Raw genomic sequence first — 23,865 nt, 5'->3', positions numbered from 1 at the left:
CTACTTATACTACTGCTAGGATAGTCCATGGTGACAATATTTTACACATATATGGGGCAGTTTTTTCTAGGCAATAGCATCAGAAAGAATGAGTCAGTGAGATGCAAACAGTGCTAGGGCTTGGAAATAATGACTGAAACCTCAAACCAAGGGCAATCTATACTTTCAGAGACATTGATCTCTCATCTGTCTTCTGACAAATGCCCTCAGATAGCAACATAAAGGCTATATACATAAAATATGCATGATGAAATATATACATACTTATGCACATTAGTACTTTGAAGATATTTCTATCAATGCTACTGTCAATAGACTTCATGTAAATAGCAAATGTTTTAAATAATTTATAAGGGCAAAAAAATCTACTATTTTCTCTATGCTATAGAGAAAAAAACTAACCTTGGACGCAGGTTCAAATCCCAGTTTTCTAATAATTCTTAAGGTAAGTCCCTTAACCCTTCTGAACCTGTTTTTTTTAAACTGTGAAACAGGAAAATAACATTTTTACCACCTATATAACAGAGCTGGACAAAAAAAAAAAAAAGTGCTTTTGCAAATCTCAAAGCTCCAGAGCAATAAGGGCCACTGTTATGACTAAGACCCCATTGCTATTACTGCTGCTACTGCTCTCTTCCCCAAGATAATCTAAAGACGCAGAACATGTTAGGATTGTGTGATATACACAGTAAAAAAGAGGCTTGCCCTCTCTCTTCTCTGACATCTCACTCTCATGTCATAAAGGGTAAATAAATAAATCCTGAGGGTTCGGGAACCATCTACTCTAACCTAAGGGGAGTAAAAACCTGTCTTCTTTTAGCCTCTGTTTGAAGATCTCCAATGAGGGAAACTTACTATCTCCCAAAACAGCTTATCCCACTTTTGACTTGCTCTAACAGTCAGAAAGTTATTTCAACCCCATATACTCTCTCTAGTCCCAAGCCACAATTTGTCTCTTTGTACTTCTACCCATTGTTCTGAGCTGGAGGCCAAAGAGAAAAAACATAATGCCTCCTTCATAGGAAAACCTTTCAAATACTTTGTATATCAATGCTTTGACATATATTTTGACATACAGGCAGGCTCTCATTTAAATAATAATTGATATTCTATTTCCCTAAGCCAGTCTTCCTCCCTGCCTCCTGCCTATATTTAAAAATAAATACAGTTCTGCATCACTAAATCTTTCAGACAGACAAGGTAGTATTATTAGTTATATAAATATGGTATTTGGAGAGGGTCACGGGGGTGGGGAGGAAGGTCATAAGGACAGGAAATTACAACTATAGAAAAGCAAACATTTCCAAAATTCAAGCATATCAAAGTATGTACAGATGTGATGAAGAAAAGAAAAACAGGGTTTTGATAGGGAATGAAATTTATTAAATAAAGGGGTAGAAGGAAATAAGCATTTCCATGCAGGTAGAAATGGGCCAGGCACTGTGCTAAGCACTTTATAAATATTACCTAATTGATGTTGCTATCCCAATTTTACAACTGAGAAACATGAAGCAAATATATTAAGTGATTTGTCCAGAGTCACCCAGTTAGTAAATAAGATATTTCATTTAGTTCCTTCAAATAAGAAACACAATTGCTAAGAAACACAATTGCTTTTCTTTAAAAATACAGACTGATCTTTCTCATGTTTTTTTTCCTCCTATAAGGAGGAAATTATAAATATGATTTTTGTTGCACAGCATGACAAATATGGAAATGTGTTTAGAAGAATTGCACATGTTTAACTTGTATCTCATTGCTTTGCTCTCTTGGGGAAGGGAAAATGGGGGGGGGGAGAAAAATTTGAAACACAAGGTTTTGCAAAGGTGAATGTCGAGAATTATCTTTGCATGTATTTGGAAAACCGTAACACTATAAAAAAATAAAGAATATAAACTGAAAGAACAATCCTCTGTGAGAACCCTCTTAATTCTTCCAAAAAGTAATGCCTAGTAATCGTATCACATTTATTGCTTAATCAGGAAAAGACACATGAGAATGTTTTTCTGTCACAGTTGGTTGTGACTGTGACATGCTTCACAAAAACTTTGTGCCTTTTAATTTAGGACACTAATTTAAAATGAAAGACTGAAATTCAGCATCAACCCTTGGAGGTAGCAGGGCAGGGCCATTCTCTTCTATTTTCGCTAATTCTTCAGAACTAGCCCAACAAAAACTCCTCAAGTCCACTCCTCCTCCCTCTTCAAAGCTAGTCAAGATGTTTATAATAAACTCAATCGTCTGAAGAAAAGTGACTTTCACAGTCTTAGCTTCTAGGCTGTCACAGACATCCACATAAGGTTAATCTTGAGCTTACCCCAAGTTCTCTTGATCTCCTTCCTCTAGTCTCTCCATCTTAGGAACAAATACAATAAATGCCTCAAACAAAGCATTTCCTCTTAGCTATAACTGAAGGAGTTGAACAAAAAACCTGGATAATAAGAGGGTTTGGGGGGAAAGAGCTGGCTGGGAATTACACTCAGATTCTACTTCCAGCATTGACACTAACTGGCTGCTTGCATTAACCTAACCCATTTAGTATACACCAGTGGCTCCCTACTATCTCCAGAGTCAAACAGACTCCATCTGCATAGCTTCTAAAGTCCTTCATAACCAAACTCCCTCCTACCTGGCAGTCTTCTTATATCTCAGTCCCTTGTGCATGTGCTTCAATCCAGTGACAGAGACTTCTTGCTGTTTCTCACCCAAGGCCTTCCTATCTCTAGGCTCTAGACAGTCTCACTGGCTGCCCCCCATGCCCAGTATGTTCTCCCTCCTCTCTGCCTTCTGGCTTCCTTCTAGTTGTGGCTAAATCTACCTTCTACAAGAAGACTATCCCCAAACCCCCTTAATGCTAGTTTATTTTCTCTGATTATCTCTGATTTTTCCCATGGCTATCTTGCTTAGTTGTCATAGTTGTACATAGTTGTCTCTACTACTGAGCTTTACTGTGAGCTTCTTGAAAGCAGCAATTAGTTTTGCCCCTCTTTGAATCCCTAGTAGATACAAAACACATTGTCTGGCATGCAGTAGACACTTAATAAATGTTATGTGACTGCTTGGGATATGCCTACCTGAAAATTTTCAGCTTTTTTCAAGAGCCATTTGTTAATTGAACAATTTCTATTTTCAATAGCTCCATATGAAATTTGATCAAAATTTATTTTCTACAACTCCCATAATTTCTATGTTTATCTGAAATTTGCTTATTTGATATAAAACTGTTGCTATGACATCAAGATCAAATTTCCACATATTCAAAATGTCACCTAAGATGATTGGTTCACAAAATGGTCATTTCAAAGAAAACAATTATTGCACTGTGACCTGCCTGTGCTCAAATGTGCCCCATGTAGCAAAAGCCACATATAGTACAGCCCCAATTAACAGAAGGATTATGGAGCTCTATGAAGCTTTGCCCTGACCCAATGGGACAAAATCTGAGCACAATTGGTATTAGGAGTTAAACTGTGCTATACTAAAAGCAAATTTTAAATAGAAACAATTTGGGCAAAGAGTAATAACTTAGTAAATGCAACAAATGAATAAGGATTGAGCATGTTGAAGGAAGATGGCAAAGTGCCTGGGACTAAAACTAGAACACTGTTTGTGTACTTCAGACTGAAGACTAGAGAGAGATGGTAAACACCTTTAAAAAATAGCTGTAAAGGATACTGAAATAAGCAGTAACCCTACAAGACAAATACACAAATAGAAAACTCATTAAACTGATACTACATCAACAGTTAACCAAAGAACTACTGTCTGAGGAAAACCAGATTGACTCAAATATAAAAATAATTCTAAAAAATATTTCTCTCTAATGGACAAGTGAAGACAAAGAAAAAATTTTACTAATCTATTCCACCTCTATTTTATCAGAATCATACATTCTTCTTTTAAAAAAAAAAAAAAAAGAAAAGAAAAAAAGAAAGGAAAGAAAAACAGCCCAAGACAACACTCTTTAAACAGATTATAATGCAGAACTTTTATAGTTTGTGTCTATATGTCTATTCAAACAGATTACAATACAGAACTTTCAGATAAGTTGGGGACTGAAATGAAATTATCAGAAAAATGATTTTTAAAACCATCTAATACTAGCATTAAAGCAGAAAAAGAACTAGGCTAACAGGAGTTAGAATGGACAGCTTAAAATACTTTTAAAAAAGAAAGTATCCCTGGAAATACAAAAATAATGCTTCAATGACACAAAAACTTCTCAGTAAACAAAAAATTAAAAGACAAAGCAAAACCTAGTTGCTAAAGCCTAAATAGGGTGTGGAAATTCCAGGGTATAGTGACTCACTTATGTGTCTTGGGCAAAGTCATTTAGATTTTTCTGTTTCCTGGGCTTCTGTTTCCTGATCTGCAAAATAGTAACAAAGGGTGATTTTCGACCTTAAATGATCTAAGGCATCTAGAAATCCTCTAAAAAATAAGAGCTATGAGTGAGAAAAATTTAGTGAAAGGATTCAATTTTGAATGAAGATTTATGAAGGAACATTTGGGAAGATCTGGATTCTATTTATTAGATCTCTTAATGCTACTGAGAATAATAAACTTTATGGTCAACTTCAATGCAGCATTTTACCTAGAACAACATCCTCACCGCTTTCAAATAGCTTCCATTTTACTGAGATGATCTAGCATACAAAGATTAGTCAAGGCAAAGTATATACGAACAAATACAAGGTAATTTCTGAGAGGTTGGGGTAAGCCTGAAAAAACTGGGAGGAATCAGGAAAGGTCTTGAGGAGGTGGGAATGGCAACTCATTCAGCCGTGTCTGAGTCTTTGTGACCCCCTTGAAGTTCTCCTTGCTAAAGATATATTTTCTTCTCTAGCTCATTTTACAGATGAGGAAACTAAGGCAAACAAATGATTTGCTCAGGACATACAGTTACTAATCGCATGAAGCCAAATTAGAACTTAAAAAGATGAGACTCCCAATCATACCCAGCACTCTATCTCCCTCCTTTGCCCCTCAGCTGAACCCAAAATAAAATGAGGGATTTTAAGATGCAGAGATAAGATAGGAGTGCATTCCAGGAATGAGGGACAGCCTAGATAAAGGCCATCATGGTGAGACACAGAAACATCACTGACAAGGAAAACTATATGTAGAGCCAAGATATCAAACCTGTTCTAGAGGATGATTATGTTGGCAAATGTGTGAAGGAAGATTGAGAAGAGGAGTGGTCCAGGTGACAGGTGGTTAGGACTGTAACTAGAGTGTGAGTGGAGTACTCTACTACCTTGCAATACAGCCTTTTATTTCTCAATATCAAAGTAAGGGTAAACACATCTAAATGTATTTAAAACTTGGAAGAAAGGGACCAAAACAGATAATGAATGCAACATGGAATTATAAAAGTTATCCAAATTCTGCCTTTTATTCCCATCTTGTTTTTCTTCTCTCTCTACCTTAGGAGTCATTATGCTAACAGTGAAAAATTGTCATAGAAATTAACATCTATAGTTGTCTTACTTGCAAATACAGAGGGAAATATGCAAAATGGCCACTAATTCCTTGATTCATTCAAAATTCAAAATTTTTCCTTTTACTTACCTCAAATTCAAATGCTAGAAAGGAAAAGAAAACCCACAAAATCATGCATAAATAAACTGATAAATCAGATGGATAGACTGAAAATAAATACAGGATTTTTTAAAACTTACAATAGGAAAGAACAGGGGCTTAATAAATGTTTGTCGACCCAACCAATTTTTATTTTACAATTCATTTCAATCATATTATATTTTACATTATACAAAAATTTCAGAACACAAATGCTCCCAGAACTTTGATAATAAAGATGATGTTCTCAAATTTGATAAAATGGTGGTATTGAACTACACCTGGCAAGCAACTGTCCATAAAAAGAATGAATAAGTACAAGTAGGTCTATAAATTATATTCAGATCCTTCTACACAAGGCTAAATTGATTAATAAAAATATCATAGGAGCTGTGTCATGTTTTCCTTTGGCAAATATGAATAGGGAACCTTGACTTCCTTTCTCACTGACACAAATATAAAAACAAAATTAAAAACTATAATATTGTGCATAGCAGCATATGGAATCCTGCATTTCTAAAAATGGTTGCAATGACTTTAGCTCATAGCTCATCTTAGATCATTAACATAAAGAGAACTTCCAAGATGCATTTCCAGTCTCATGTACTCAGTGTTTTCAAACATGTTGATAAAGCCTGTATTTGTACTTATAAATTACATTAAAGTACGCAAATAGATTCAGATAATTAAATTTCTTAATTTCCTTGCATAATTTCCAGTCCTCCTGTATAAATGAGTACTTTATGAAACTAAGGGCTGTGACTGGAAACATTAGACCAGTGCAGTCTAATGGGTAAGAATACTAAGTACTTATATTTTCTTTTTGCTACATTCATCTATACCTGGACATGACCTTAGAAAGGAATAGGCAGAAAAAGAAGGGGAAGGGGGGGGGAGAGAGAGAGAAAAAGGGAAGAGAGGAAGGGAAGGGTAGAGGGACAGAAATCAAGAGACAGACAACTTCTAGATTAGAAATTTCTGAATAGCAGAAATTGTTTCTTCTATTTCTCTAGTAATCTCCCTTAAGCTTCAAACCTAGGATTCTCAATAAATATTGTTGACGTACTAAACTGTTGAGAAGATGTGAGTTTGGGATTCTACTAGCTATATTAGATGACTTATTTTAACTTTTCTGTGTACTGGCTTCAGAAGCACCAAAGTCTATAATTTAACTTTACAAACTTTTTCTCAAAAGGCAAGAGGACAGAGCTTTTTAGGCAAGTAAATTCCTGTTGAAGGAATTCAACAAAGTATAACTATTTCACATTATTACTGTTTAAGATGCTTAGGTACTAGTTTATTACTAAATGGTACTTCTATAATTCAGAAACTCTATGTGGACTAAACGTTTAATATATTTTGATAGTCAGTACTCCCTAATGGGATCTTGTCCAAAGGCCTTAATGTGAACAAATTTCTTAATTCTAACTAAAAATAAACCAGCATAAGTCAAGTTTCTTTATAAAACAAAGGCTTTGGACTGAATTGGACCCTTCCAGGGCTGACATTCTATAATTTAACTATCTGTTTATTTGGCCAAAGAAAAAAATTCTTAAACAAATATTAAGACATAGGATCTAGTAATTGCATAATTTATTTAGGTTCTAATAATTTGGCATACATAATCCACATTTAGTGTGATTATATTTAAAAGCTGGATAGTGAAATCAAACACTTTAATTGCCACATCTGAGTTCTAAATTAAATATTATATGTAGCATATACATATTTAGCAAAGCGCATTTCTAGAGGTTTTTCTCCTTTAAAAGATAAATTAAAAAAAAAAAAAAAAAAGACAAAATTCCAGAGGTCAGAAGACTACAGCAATTACATTTTAAAATCATGCATTAAAATATTTGTCTCACATAAACACAAGCATAAGTGATATATGCCACTGGACTTAATATAGTTTCCCAGTGTCTAAAATGCTAGCTAAATAGGAAATAGTGATAAATCCTAAACTATCATGACACCGAGGATAGTACCACAATACAGTACCTTATTAGTACCATCAACTAACAAGCACAAATATCAGTTTGTGAAAATTCTTCAGGTGAGAATTGCCAAATACAGCTTTCTGCCACAGTAATATAACAAATATTTCATTAAAATAACTAAAAACTTCTGGTATCCTCCTGCTCATCCCCTCCTTTTCCTGTAGAATTCTTGCGTTTTACATTAAAAAAAAAGCTTTAATCTTTCATTACATAGAATAGATGGCAGTTGGCATCAAACCTGCTATTATTAACAGTGATAAAAAAAATTATCTGCATCCTTTCAATTGTTTTCAACCACTTCTAATTTTAAAATGGGTATCTTACACTGGTAGTCCATGAAAGGAACTAAGGAGAAAGCCATCACAGTCTTATGCATTTCTTATTGTCAATATCTAGAAAATAAATTTCATCTCCCTGACCCTGATATCTAAGGATTATCCAATAGCCATTTAAAAGCATTGTGTTTGTTATTACTAATGAGCATAGTTTAATAGGCCAGCCAACATTCCTCACTAAAGAATTTTATAAAAATAAATTTTATTTGCATGATGGATATGGAGAAAACTCTACTCTTGGTTTTCCTCAAGAGTGACTCAAAAGTAGATTTTGGTGATTGTATGTTCCCTATTGTGATCAGCATATGTTTTTAAAACTGTGCTCCATCTGGTACTTTAATAGTATAAGAAAAGATATATTCTTAGTAGCGTGGGAGTGGGTCTGATATTTCATAGCAATTCTCCCCAGACCTTGCTTAAGAAAGGACAACAGAACAAAGGTCATGTGAAATCTGATCCAACTAAAGCCCTGGTAAAAAATAATTTCTTATATATAAACTTATCAATTTGTGGTACAAAAGAAAAAGCAATAGCAAAAATTAAGTGCTTATCAAAAACAAAGTAAATTAACTTTTTTTTGGGGGGGAGGAATACTATCAGATAAAGTGGGCCACAGTAAAGCACAACACTACTTTCAGGAATAAAATTATAAACTATGTAATAATATATAATTATTTCTTATATGATATTTGTTTTTAATTTCTTTTTATAAAATGCTGTTTTCCTATAATTTTTAAACTTTTAATAAATTGTGGGAGAGAAAGCAAGTAACTATATTGAGAGAATAAGGAATTATTGCTAACTGGAGGTTTTTTCCCTCCATTAGAATCGGAAAAAAAAGTTTTTATGAAAATCTGGTATCAATAAAACTATTGTAAGGTAGCACTATACACACACATAGTGGATAGGAAAGTTACGGAGTAGTAACACTCACAAAAAAGAAATTACCACACCCAGTCCCTGACAAAGCCTACATTGATACTGCATCATTAACAAAACACATAAGATCTTTGGTGATTCTATTTGAAACTACAATGTATCTAGCAAATTAATCCAAATTGATGACACTTGGTCAAACACTAGGTGAAGTTCATCTTCAGAATTCTTGCTTTGCTTTTTGGCTAATGATTCTGGAGTTTTAACCATAACTCATGGTTGCTGATTGATTTATTGATTGTTGATGGTTTCTTGCTGTTAAGGGTTTAAGTAAGCTACTTCATCTTACTAAACCAGTTTTCAGGAAGGAAATATACAATAGAAAGAGTGGTTTCAATTAGTATCCAAAACTGGTCTTCAGAAATCACGAACAGAACATAAAATGAGTCTTGCCAATCAACAAATCACGGAAGAATAAAAACATAAGCAGTGTTAATCTACTTTAAAATTTCAAGAAAATAACATTATACTCTTTAAAGTCTGAAAATATATTTTATAATTATTAAAGTACTCATTCTTATAATGGACAAAATCATAAAAGCAATAATGGTTGTAGAACCAAAAACAAAATCCAAGCTATTTTTATTTTTAAAATTAGAAACTTTCTCATACAGTTTTAAGAGTCTTATTTAAAACTACCCTGAAACTGAGAATCATTGCTGACTACAATTCAAATAATACAGAAAAAATAAAAAGAATAAATAAAAGACAAAACATTGGGATGTTTCAGAACCTAGAAAGGACCATCACCTTCAGGTAAATATTTTCAAGAAATAACTTTAAAATTCCATGAAGGGAGATTATCTTTCAATCCTAATAAATGGTTAAAAGATTGATAAATACCATGAAGTACAGACTAGATGGGTGATCTTGTAACAATCTCCAAGGCTTATTTTCTTCATCTATAAAATGAGGAGGAGATTGGACTGTAGAGATGAACTCTAAATTCCCTTGAAACTCTGAATCTGTGCTTCCCAAACTTTTATAGCAGTCTCTCTCGCTATTCTCATTTTTGATTCTTGCTATTTCAAGGAAAACTAACTCCATGTTTAAAACTTCAATGTTAATGTTTAAAAGTATTTAGTGGGACTAAATAACAAAGTTCCACTTTAAAGGACATTTGCTAAAACACATCTACATACAACATATTCTGTAACTTGTCTCATAAGTCTGGACATGCAGTCAAGAAGATTTGAATTCAAATCCTTAGACATCTATTTACTAGCTGTGTTACCCTTGTCAAGTCACTTAATTGTGACTTGACAGTTTCTTGTGACTATTTCAGTTTCTTGTTCTGTAAAACGGGGACAAAAATGGTACCTACATCACAGGATTGTGGTGAGAATCAAATAAGATAATCTTTGTAAAGTGCTTTGCAAACTTCACAACATTATCTAAATGATAGTTCTTATTAATTTCAACATGGGGCAAAATGGTGAGCTGAGAATCAAGACAATATTAGGAAAGCATGTTATCAACATAAACCACATAACATTAATATCAATCAAGAGATTTCTGTTAATATTAAGTAGCTAAACATGGTATTCTTACCTTTCCAATATTAACAGAATAATCAACAAATATTTATTAAGTATCTACTGTGTTCCTCAAAAAAAAAAAAAACTTTTCCGTTACAACATTATTTTATGAATTTGGGAAAATTTTATCTTATAGAAAATACAAATAACAGTCCTAGCCTTCAATAAGCTTTTGTTCTATTTGAGGAAAACCATGCAAAGATACAGAAAAGTAAATTCAGGGCACTAAAACTTAAGAGGACATCTGGAAAAGCTTCCAATAGGAGATAGCACATGAGCTCAGCTTTGAAGGAAGCTAAGATGATGAGGAAGGAATACATTCCAAGAATGGAAAATGAAAGCTCAAGAAATGGCACAGAAATGAGAAACATATAAAGAGCAAAAAGCAAGTCAAACTGGGTGGAGTGGAGAGTGCCTGAAGCTATACTTGAAGGGCTGAAAAAAACCAGAAAAGGTTGCATTTCATTGCTGTGTACTAAAGGGAACCAATGGACTTTTCTGGGCAAAAGAATGGCATAATCAGATTACTTTAGGAGCACCACTTTGGCAGTTACATGGGCAATGGGTTAGAGAAGAGAGGGGGAAAAACTGAGTCATGTAGACAAATTGGAAAGCTATTTTCAATAATCCAAGAGATTATGAGGGCCTGAATAAGGATGGCGGCTGTGAGTGGAGAAGAGGATGAATGAGACATGTAATAGAAGTAGAACTAATAAGATTTAGCAACTGACTGAATACAGGGGCAGATGGAGCAAGAACTACTTAGGATATCACTTTGAGATTGGGAACTTGAGTGATTAGAAAAGTGGGGATACCCTCAATAAAAATAAGGAAGCTTGAAAGAGGGGAGTTTTGTGGGGGAGAAATGATGAGATTTGTTTCAGACATAATGAATTTGAGATGTCTACTAGATATCGAGTTAGAAATGCTTAATAAGCAGCTGGTAAAGATGGACTGGATCTCAGGGGAGAGACTGGGTCTGGAAGTCACCTGCCTAGAGATGGTAATTGAATGACCCTGTTCAATGTTAGGCAATAAAAGCTACAGCTAGTAACTGTACACTTGCTTAATTTTTATTTTAAGAATTCCTATTCCTTTCCAAAGATGACTATAATTTTTATGAAACTTTCAAGTTTAAGGAAGATAAAGGCTACTTTTAAGTTAGAAAACTGAATTCCATCCCATGTTCTAAGGGCATAAATGGAGATACAAGTATTCTTTGGAATTAAAATCCTTAGAAATTCTGGATAAGTGACATTCTTTCAAGGTAAAACTTCCTTACTCCAATTGTTTTGTCTCAGTCTTTGATTATAGTGAAGAATTGTATTATCTCTGAATAAATGGATATAAAAATGGAAGGAGAAAAAAACACAGGAAAATTGTAATTATTAAAGGCTGAAACTATCAAATGAACAAATGTGTGAATACAGTTTACAAAACACAGCTATCACTGCTGTCACTTAATATTTCTTTTATTTAACTTTTTAAAATCTTTATCTTAATGATTTGTTATCTTAATTCCTATGTTCCTCCCCAAAGCAAATGTAATTTAAATTAAATGAGATCCTAAAGAAGTAAAAAAGGAAGAATATCAGAAAGAAATAATGCCTGAATATAAAAAACAAAGAGAAAAAGAATTAAAAACAATACATAAAGTGCAAAATTCTAACTTATGTGATGAAAAAGAAAAGAAAAATATGAAGAAAAACTATAATAGAAAGAAGATAGAAAATGAAAAAGAATTGGGAGAAAGACATATACATTATTAGGAAAAGAGAGGAAAAATCAGGGAGTGGAAGAAAAAAAGTTATTTTTATATATATATATATATATATATATATATATATATATATATATATATATATATATATATATATATATATATATATATATATATATATATATATATATATATATATATATATATTATCCATATGTGTAATCATATGTAGACAATATATCTATATATGGATCTAGCTAATTTATCTAGAAATGGGTTAATTGGGAAAATAAGAAACCAAAAATAAAATAACTTTTCAATTCTTGCCTAACAGTTGTATCTCACTTAGGAAACTCCATTTTACGATTTTAGTCCTCTAGGCTTTGCATAGCAATCTCAAAACTAAATTTTTCCTTTTTCATTTCATTTAGAGAACTTGCTAAGTACAAATATCACGATAAAGTGTTATTTATCACTTTGATATCATTTATCATGATATTATGATAAGAGTAATCCATGTCTGCCATTTGTCATCCTTGAGTTTATTTTTAATTTTATGTTCTTTTTAATATAATTCTTTGCCTAATATCCATATTTATATTATTCTTCCATTTATGTATTCTTAAAAAAAACCATAAATGTATCCACATACAAAGGACAGTTGTCTCTTGGATATTCCCCCCCATTTATATATAACAGTTGTTAATTCGCTGTGACACGCAAATTAGTAATAGCAGAACCCTCCTGTGGGAGAGAAAAATGTGACTCTCTCAATAAAGAAAAATCACAAGGTAATGGATTTGATCTCACTCAGTCTTCAATGGAAGCTGAAGATAATGGCCAAGCACTTGGAAGGTGAAATAAAGTAAGAAAGGGAAGTAATTAAACAAATGGATGTAGAGATCAGATATAAAATAGTATCTTTCAAAAACAAATATAATTAATTTCTTACTTTATGAGGAATGAACAAAAGCAGTAATATCATATTTTTAAATGCTAGAAAGATTATTTTTGATTTTAAAAAAATAAGATGACTTTACTTGTGACAAAGAATATCTATTTAGAGATTATTTATGGAATGAAACATGAAGTTTAATGTAACTAGACATCATGATAGGTTCAAAACCTATGCCAAAAGCAACACAATGCTTTGATGGGATACAAATTACTTTATATACTATGCAAGACTATATTTCAGAAGAGATCTTCAAATAAAAATATACTGAATGGACTGCTGACTAGAACTGGAGAACATGGATTCAAATCCCATTTCTAATAGCATGATTTTTTTCCCCAAGTCATTTAAACACCCCTTCCCCTTATTTCCTACATCTATAGAGTGAGAAGGGTTGAACTAGATGGCTTCTGGGGATCCTTTCCAGTCCTAGATCTAGTATTCTATAAACTATCTGAAAACATTAGGAGGTACTTTGATGTTTTCAAAAAAATTAATAACAAAAATTTCCTTCACTTTTACCTTGCCCTAGAAAGGCATAACTTAGCTTACATAGCCTCTGTCCCATTCTTCAGTGGACAAAAATTGCTGAGACAAAAATGGTATATGAATGCTTGGGATTTACTCATGAATAATGGCTCAAAGCAACATATTTTTATTACAACTATGATCATCTATTGTATGTGTCTAACCCTCAAAGGTGCTTGACCACCCCCCTCCCCCTTACCCTCCATAAGGAGGCTCTCTGTCACTTTTCCTTCCTCATAAAGCTTTGGGAGTTATATTTAAGAATATCGGCCACATTTTTTTTTTAAATCCATAAGGTACATCATAATCTAAGCTGTAAAAGGATGAGAGGAAAAAAGAAAAAAAAAAAAAAACAAGGAATAAACAAAAACCCATAAAATACTTCTTGTACATTAGAATGAAAAAAAAAATTTTCAACTCGGGTCACTCTCACCCTTGCAAGTTTCCAAAGAGACAATTATTTAAAAAAAAAAAAAAAAAAAAGAGTTACAGATTTTCTTAATTCTATTTCAGAACAAATCTAGGTCTGGTATTCCAAAAAACAAAAGCAAAAACAGAAATAAAAAACCCAACTCCCTCAAAAAAAAAAAAAAAAAAAAAACTTTTCCATTACAACATTATTTTATGAATTTGGGAAATTTTATCTTATAGAAAATATTTTGGACACATTTTGGGAGGGAGAAATGGAGTTCAGCAAGTATTTTCATATCATATAGAAAAACACAAAAGCTATCATCTATCTGTTATAAAATCTATTTGCTTCATATCTTCTATTCTGAACGCTCATCTATCACATTAAAAAATCTAAACAAAGTTTTTTGTTTTTTTTTTTTTTATAGAAACAAATATTTCGGCATACAAAAAGTAGACCCAAAATTAAATCTGGAACCGTAAATAAAGGTTTCTTTGTATCTGTGTCTTTTTCTTCTCTTATTAGCTAAGGGAAAAAAACTTGTCTGAATCACTGAAGACTAATCTAACTCCCTTATGCCTGAAAAAACAAAGGCATTACTTTTCACACCTTGTATTGTGGCTACAAAATACTGGATTTTTAAGTCAGCAATTCCAATGTATTTGAAAACTGCCAGGTTGACGCTTAAGTACCTTGGAATTTTCAGAATTACATCCAGAACAATGTGCTTTGTGGACATTCAAGAACAGCACAATGCCCATACTAAGGCAAGACATCATAGAAGTTGGCAGCCATGTTATCAGCAAGAATTTGGCTACAGAATCAGCAATGATTCATCATACATTCTAAAAGGAGCAAAAACAACATGCAGTACTATTTTAATCCCTTGATTCTATCAGGAATCAAAAACCAGGAAAAGTAAGAAAATGTAAAATATGTTGCACATGAATTTCCACCGTGTGGGTAATATTTTTCAAACTGTTAAGTTACCATGCAAGCTTTAAGATTCTGAGTATTTCTTTAAAAGAAAAAACCGTCAAAACCCAATACATCACTTACCTTCTATTATATATAATTTAAGACATGAAAAAACTGTCTTAAAAGTTAGTGGATGTTTCCCCAAGAATATAGGGAATCCAATTGTCAGCCAACTTTTCTGTTACTACAGAGTAAGAAAAATTCCCTCTAGTGCTCCCAAAGTTTACAAAAGTGTTCAACTTTTTCCTAAATTCAGCCCTAGAAGGATTCTTGAAAATACACATTAGAAGTGTGTGTGTGCTTTAACAGTGTCAACAATGCCTTCACAATCCTCATACCCACACTCTAGGTGTAATCTAGAGTTTATTCTTAAGAATCTTCTTCAAAATTTATTTCAACATTTTAAGATCCAACAGTTATGTGTAAAATGACTGCGGAAAAACAAGTTGTGTGCTATTATTTCATAGCCTCATTAAGACTGCTACATTCCTCCCAGTCCCCTCCCCCCAAACACGCTCAGAGCGCTCCATTAAAAACAGGAAATTAATGATTATCAGGACTCACAGTCAATAAGTCCCGGAAAAGTAGCCTCACAAATGAGATGTATTTTAAGTTTAGTTGAGTCAAGTGTTTCTTCCCGGCAATGCCATCATCGGGGAAGTTGACGCCGGATCGGATTACGGTTTGTTCCGCGGCAGGCGTGATACAAGACCCCTACCTTTTCAAAAACTTCTTCTTTCTCCCTCCTCCTTCTTTTCCTGGCTCTCCGATTAACTCGGATCCATTTTGTGACCTGAAGTTCAAAAACCATAAAGCTTTAAAAGAAAAGGAAAGGAGACGAAGGGCCGCGGGGCCTGCGGGCCACGCTCAGCACGAGTAGGAAAGTGTACCCAGACTCGGAGCCCATTTTTTCCACTCTTCCCCCGCGAAGGGCACGCACGTCCCAGCCGGAGAGGCACGCTCTTAGAGCAGTCACTTGAGGAGTGTCTCTCTTCTCCCCTATCTCTTCCCAGTATAGAAACTGTATTTCCCACCCCAAAGAACGGAAACTCTTTAAGTTCACATTAAGTTATAAGCTGCAGAGAAGCTTCAGGATACTTGGTTAAAGTGCGGGGAGAACAGGGGGAGAGAAAAGAGACCCGGGGCTCTCTGACTTCTGATCCAAGGCTCACATTTATTTCATCTGCTCACTAGCTCTTGAGCAATTAAGTCCCCCTCCCCCAAGAAAAGGCAGCATCTAGATCACCGCCGATCTTTATTAGGCTAGCCCTGGGACACAGAACAGACCCGGGGCGGGCGGGGAGAGGGGGTATCCCTCTCTGAGTGCCGCCCCCGCCGCACCAGAAATGCGGGATGGATTCGAGAAACCGCAGGGGAAGAGGGCGAGAGGATGCCCGTGGGAAGCCGGCTTGACGCCGCGCACGAAGGCAGTTTTTCCTCTCACCTCATCATTTACTTGCTGAACGAGCCGACTCTCCGCCCAAGTCTGAGTTTCTCCTTGCAATGGCTATCGGGAAGAAGAAAAAAAAAAAAAAAGAAAAAGTAAAACAAAAGTGCAAGTTTATTTGAGGTGGTAATAGCCACGCGGAGCCAGGGGCGGGGGCATCCCCAGGTCTGACACTCCCTAGCCCCTCACCCCTCGTCCCAAAGCCCCACCGCCAGCCTGCTTCTCGAGCTCTCTCCTTCCACCGAGCATACCCTCCCCCAACCTATGTAAGGAGGCTATAGCCCTGGGGGCTCGGGGCTCGTTGGCGTCTCCCCAGCTTCTCCGGTCGCGCCCCGAAGCCCCCCGGGCACCGCGCGCGCCGGGCCCCTTACCTCGCGGCTGCCCCGGCGCAGCCCATGCCCCGCGCGCAGCCCATGGCGCACGCGGTTCGGGTTGTAGTAGGTTGGATATTTTCTTTCTTTCTTTTTCTTTTTTTTGGGGGTGGTGGGGGTGGTGGATGGAGGCGGGGAGAAGGGCTTGGCATCGGCTCGCTTGGGCTCTGCCCCCTCCCCTCGGGTCCACCGTCTCGGAGGCGGGGACGGAGCGGCGCCGACCGTAACCCCTCTCGGCCGGCGCTGAGCTGCAGCGGGGGCTCCTTCGGAAATGAAACACCTAAAGGGGCTGGGGCGGGGGCGAGGACGAGGGGGGGGCCCGGTGCTCGAAGATGGGGAGGAGGCAAGGGAGGAGCTTGCCTTAAAGGTATAGAGACTGCTTTGGTGGGGTGTCCCCACCCCTGCCTTTTTCTTTATCTCTCCCAACTCCTCCCACCACCTCCGAGTACAGGTTCTCTCGAGCCCCGGGACCTGAAGCTTTCTCTGGGTCTCTAGCCTTTTTCTATAGTCTCCCTACTTCACCCTCACCTCACTCCTAGACTATCAGGCGTAGAATACTTTAGTGTTTGTCCCACAGACCGGGGTTTACGGACCAGCCCCAAAACCACCCTCAAACACCTCGATGTCCGTCTATCCTGAAGATCAAAACTCGTGTACAGAGTTTTCTCCAGGAACTAGAATATGTTGAATATTTAAGACTTTTTTCTGTAGCCCGTTGACCTCTAAGGAATCCAGACTAATGGCAGGTGAGTTCCCAGGGGCAACGATAAAGTGCTTTTTAAAGGCCGAGAAGCCAGTTTGCCTTCTGCTTACCACCTGGGTCGCTTACATTACTTATTGCAACTCAGAAATCGTCCTTAATGAGCTCCAGACATTTGTTAAATGCAGGTTGAACAGGATGGGCCCTATTTGATTTGAGCAGTAAAGTGACCCGGCTTTTAAACTGGTTCTGCAAATTTGGATACAGTCTACATTATAAAAACAATGTCAACGAGGGACCCCCCAAGGTTACTGTAGCTTGTAAAAGGAATAGTCAAAGTATATTTTTCATATTTAAGAAAAGAAGTTGGCACTGGATATATGAAACTTTTCCTTATGCTAGTTGTTTTCCTTACTATGAAATAGTTTTGCTTCATTACTTCCATGAGTTTTGTTGTATTAGTGCTAAAGTTCTGTATATATGAAATATAATGGTGCCATCTATAGAAGTTACATGTAGTTAAGGGGGATGAGGGAGCAAGGAAGAGGTAGGTCAGATTTTTCTCCTAATCTTGACAGTATCCCTTTAACTTTATCACATTTCTCTAAAGAAAATCTCTTAACCCTCCCCCCCCCTTTTTTTTATTACTACAACATCTTTCTTTCGAGATCAAAAGCCTTAGATCAAAGCCAAGATCAAACTCCCTGCTTTAAATAGAAGCAACATTGCCATGAAGTAGTTTACACAAAGAACTTCTTAATGGAGACATCACAGTAGAAAATCTTATTTCATCCCTTTAGTTCATATTCACAACAAGACTACTTAAAAGTACATTCATGATGCATTTCTATCATGAAAATATACAACAGGCCTGCCCAGAGGGGTAGGATTTTACTTAGAGTTTCTGTTTTCAAGAAGAAAAAATCCAAAATGCTTCTAGAATGATATAAAGTAGTTTCTAACCACTTCACATGACTTTGATTGTTTAGGAATATTATTCTTTCAATTCTAGTATTCAGTTCAATTGCTAGTAATAGGAGAAAGGAACAAGCATGTGTGTGTGTGTGTGTGTGTGTGTGTACGTACAGTCATTGTGCTAAGTATTTTTAAAAAACATTACCTCATTTCATTTTCACAATGACCCTATAAGGTAGGTGCTTATTACTATCTCCATTTTAAAATCTAGGAAACCCAGGCAAATGTTAAGTGACTTGCCCAAAGATATATAGCTAGTCTGTGATATTACTTGGAGACTTGGATTTGAACTCAGTTGTCCTGATTCCAAGCCTGGTTTAGCCCAGGACACTAATAGTTTAAAAAGATATAAGTTTTATTAATGATTAACTCTAAGCCATAGATTTAGAGCTGGAAGTAAACTTAGGAAAGTGAAAGTCAGAAAAATTAAGTGGCTTGTTCAGGGTCCCATAGAACTACTTACTTTAGAGAAGTACCCTGGTCTTCTGACCACAAATCTAGTACTCTTTAGATCAACATAGGTCTAGTGTTTAGTAAGGTCTAGTCATGGTATTTGGAAATATTTTAAAAAGGCAAGATTCGGTTCCTGCCTTCAAAAAATGGCCTTCTTGAACTATAGGGATTACTTTGACCACTAGAAAGAAAGAGTTAATGCAAAAATGTATGCATTCCAAATACAAACACTTGGGTCAGAAAAATATTACAAACAATCAGAAACATATTTGTATAACTGGAAAACTACTTAATTTTAAATAGGTAGAGAACTCTTAAGCACTCAGACTTTTAAAGACTACTTATGACAGTTCAGGATCAATAGAAATCTATTGTTGGCAGACTTTTCCTTCTATCAACTACAAGTTTATTCTCTTACTTCAGCTAGACTTAGGAATACCAATGTTGAATGATTCAATATAGATACACTTAGATTCTTCCATACAAACACACCCATTTTCCACCCATCAACATTTTTTGAACAGAAAGAATAAAAGAAAAAATTGCATAACAGGAGCCAAAGAAATTTCTGCAAATTACTTTTACAATTGGTTTTAAAATTAATTGGAGGAAGGGTTTTTCCTTCCTTGTCAAGTATTTTATCCAAATCTAGTTTCAGTCTCAAAATATAATACTCAGATTCATATAGATAAGGCTAGTTTCAGTATTAAAGAGTAACAGTGAAATTATTAGAGGCTTTGAAAACTAGAATTTAAGATCTGAACTTTTAAAATCTTATCTTTTTTGTTACTTTGCTCTCCCTCTCTCAATGAATCTAAGATGTTTTGTTTGTACATCCCCAAATTAGAAAACATATGCAAAAGTGGAAAATTCAGGATGAATTAAAGATAAAATAAACAATCATTTAAAATTATTAGTAGTAGAACCTTTTGTTCTCACTTGAATATTAATAATTAATAAGAATTATTATTAATAAATAACAATGATGGTTTATATTATTCATATTTAAGTGAAATAGATAATTGAAAATACTTCATTATTTTTTTAAAATAAAATTTAAATGTCCTGAGGGACAGAAAAGACAAATAATTGCTAGTAATTAAAATGAGGAGAGCAACACCTACCTCAGAGGGCTATCATACCAAAAGAGAAAATATGGATAAAGTGCTTTGTAAAACTTAAAGTACTATATAAATTTTATTTTATTTTTAAAATTAATTTTAGTTATTTATTACATTTTAAGTTCCAAGTTGTCTGCCTCCCTCTCCACTAAGTATAGAGAAGACCATTTGCTACAGATGCAGATATACAGATAGAGAAATATCTATTTATGTAAATAACACTATGTATACTTCTATTTATCAGTTCTTTTTTTTCTGGAGGTGGATAAGTGCTTTCCTTAATAGATCCTTTGATTCATAGGTCCAGTTGATTTGAATATTAATAATATTCAAAATAGTTTAGTCATTTTCAGTTATTCTTCAAACAATATTGCTGTTACTATATCCAACTATATTGATTCTGTTCATTTCACTCTTTATTTCATTCAAGTCTTTCCAAGTTTTTTTTCCCTAAAATCAGCCTGCTCATCATATCTTACAGCAGAGTAGTATTCCATCGTAATCATATACTGCAACTTGTTTAACCATTCCCGGAATATTTGGACATTTCCTTAATTTCAGTTCTTTGACACCACAAAGAGCTGCTATGAATATTTTAGAACATGTAAGATCCTTTCTTTTTTCCTTAATCATCTTGGGAAATAGACCTAACTGGTATTGCTGGCTCAAAGGGCATACATAGTTTATAATGCTTTAGGCATAATTCCATATTGCTCTCTAAAATGGTTGGATCAATTTACAATTCCACCAACAATGAATTCGTGTTGCAATTTTTTGATATCGCATCCAACATTTGTCATTTTCCCCTTTTATTATTTAGCCAATCTGATAGATGAGATGATATCTCAAAGTTTTAAAATTTGTATTTCTCTAATAAATAATGATTTAGAGCATTTCTTATATCATTATAATAACTTTGATTTCTTCTTCCAAAACCTGCCTGTTTATATGCTGTGATCTTTTATCAATTGGGGAATGGCTCATTCTTATAAATTTGACAAAAAAAAAAATTTTATATGTGAGATATAAAGTCTTTATCTGAGGAACTATGTATCTTAAAAAAATTTCCCCCAATTTTCTGCTTTCCCTCTAATCTTGGATACATTGATTTTATTTGTACAAAACTATTTTAATGTAACCAAAATAAATTTTAGTGATTATATGTTAAGTTAGAGAAAATTTTGGTTGAAAGATACATAATGCAATTTTTGAGCTATGTAATAATTTTTATTAAAACACATACAATACAAATATGGGTTATATCAAATATATGAGTTATAAATCAGTAAACATAGTAGCTTATTCAGAGTCTTGTTTCTCTATGTAGACATTCACCATGCAGAATATGAAAACAAGCAAAAGTGAAATGTCTCTGATTCCAGCTCAGCAGAAGGTTTTCAAAAGAAGAAATCAATTCCTCCTTCTTTATGGACAGTATCACACCTAAATTTCTTACTCATGTTTGGATCATTTAGGCCACGTTTTTTGGTATGAAAGGAAGGAACAGCAATAAGACATGTTTGGACCAAAGAATTTAGGTAAGGGTATATGGTACAATAAGGCTAAAAGATTTTACATGCCAAATGGAAGGTTATAGATTTGATCCTGGAGCTAATAGAAAACCACTGGAGTTTACTTTTCACAAGAGGGTGACATGATCAGAACTGCACTTTGCAAATTAGTGGGGAGGATGGGATGCAACCCATTTTCCTATTCTCCAACTGTTTTATCACATAACCATTTGGAGTCATACCACAGAGCCTTGGGGAACAGAGGCCTCCACTATGAAGGCCATGCTCATTTTACCAAACTTGAGTAACTGATTGTGTCTTAAAATGAAAGAAACAAAGGGAAGATGTTAGAGTCACTACTATTATGTAAAATGTGGGAGTTGGATTAGGTGATCTCTAATCCTTTGATCCCATTCTAACATTTTTGTGAGATGAATGTTAAGAGGTGTAGTTCTGAGATAGAAACATTAAAGATTCAGCTCTAAGAATTTCTTTGTGTAATTGATGGAAAACTTTAACTTGTGTGGTGCTATTTTTTTAAATAAGTATTATGAGAGAACTAACAGTATTTAGAAGGCTCCAGAAGTATAGAGCTTAAGAAGTATAATTTGCATCTATCCAAATACACAAACAGATGGATAGACAGTCATTAAGTATTTATTAAAAGCACTCTGTTAAAGACTGGGAATACAAAGAGGATCAAAAAACAGTTCTTGCTCTCTAGAAGCTCACAGTCTAATGGGGGAGACAATATGTAAATAACTATCTAAATACAAACAAGCTGTATTTAGAATAAATTGGGAATAATCAATGAAAGGAAAACACTAGAATTAAGAGGGACTGGAAAGAGCTTCTTATAGAAGGGAGGCCGTTAGCTGGCATTTGAATTAAGGCTGGGAAGCCAAGGGGTAGAAATAAGAAGAGAAAACATTTTAGGCTTAAGGGATATAGCCTATGAGGATGGAATTTTTTTGTACGAGGAATAACAAGACAGCCAGTGTCACAAGAGAGACTAAGGTATAAGAAGACTGGAAAGGTAGGGTGAGGGGTTTGGGTTATGAAGGTATTTGAATACCTAACAGAAGGTTTTATATTTGATAGATAGGCAGACAGATAGAGAGGAAGGAAAGGCAATAGGCTATAGTGGAATGAATAGGATTTTGGGAAGAGTAGATCATTTCACCTCTATTTTTTCATCTACACAATGATAACATTGTCTGCCCTGCCTACCTTGCAGGATAGTATAAGAATAACATTTCATAAATCTTGAGCATTATAGAAATAGGGACTATTACTTGTGTCTTTTTGCCAAAGCTCTTGAAGAACTTTACAGTATATTCCCATTGCTATCTTTGGCAGATTATTAGAGAGATAAATGAAAAACTAGGAGCAGAGTAGGATGACTGGATAATGGATTTAGAACTGGAAGACACTTAAAAGAACAACAAGACCAATCCCTTCATTTTATATTAGAGGAAACTGAGAGCCAGGGAGAGCAAGCAACTTACCTAGGATCACACAGCAAGTGAGTGTCTGAAGTAGGTTTTGAAAGCGGGGGAGGGGAAACAAAACTCAAGAGTTTTAATTTTCCGACCATTAAGCAAATTTTTACAAGTAAAGAATTTGTATAATTTTAAAAATTCATTATGCTGACTAGAAATAAAGTGTATGAAGTCACCATTGCCTTTATATAGCTTCAGATAACTACCAAAACTACCAAGAAAGTAAAATCATATATAAGACTGCAATAATCCATCCTCTGTCTCATGAAATTATGTAGTTGGCCACCAAAACAGCAATAACGGAACTAATGATCCATCAGTGAAAGGAATTAATTTTCATGATTATACCAATAGTATATTCAAATTTATTTCTAAATATCTTTTTCACTCAAAAAAATGCATCAGCCCTTTATTTATACCTTTTTTTCTTTAAACTGGAGTCATTTTGTCCCACTTCCCTTCAAAGGAGTGTAATTAGCAATTAAAAAATATATATCATACTTCTATTAAGTGAGTGCATTCTTAACTGTCACAAATGTCTAGAAACTAAATGTCGTAATAAGATAGTATTAAAAGTTCAGACAGTCTAAAACTAAGCTTAGTACTAGCCAAGGATCTGTTTTGTTCTGTCCATTAAATGCTGAAAAATTATGCCTTGTGTCTAATTTAAATTCTTCCTGTTATCTTTTAAACCCATTTAGTCTATCTAGTACTGACTTCTCAGGAGATTGAATGTGGACAAACTAGAGGAGAAAAGAGTAAATTAATTGTAATTATTTATCTTAAGGTGGGATCACTTAAACAAC

The 23,865-nt window shown here is 34.7% G+C and overlaps 1 protein-coding gene across 1 annotated transcript in view; it reads right to left on the bottom strand.

The window, feature by feature from the left end:
• Positions 1-23,865, bottom strand: part of AOPEP (aminopeptidase O (putative)) — a 504,306-nt gene that overhangs the window by 97,149 nt on the left and 383,292 nt on the right. Inside the window, 2 exon segments of the mRNA XM_074281675.1 lie at positions 15,698-15,772; positions 16,424-16,486. Coding sequence (XP_074137776.1) covers positions 15,698-15,772; positions 16,424-16,486 — 138 coding nt within the window.

The sequence above is a fragment of the Sminthopsis crassicaudata genome, chromosome 1 (assembly GCF_048593235.1).
Source record: "Sminthopsis crassicaudata isolate SCR6 chromosome 1, ASM4859323v1, whole genome shotgun sequence".
In the NCBI taxonomy this organism is placed as follows: Eukaryota; Metazoa; Chordata; class Mammalia; order Dasyuromorphia; family Dasyuridae; genus Sminthopsis; species Sminthopsis crassicaudata.
This window is presented reverse-complemented; position numbering and strand designations above follow the sequence as displayed.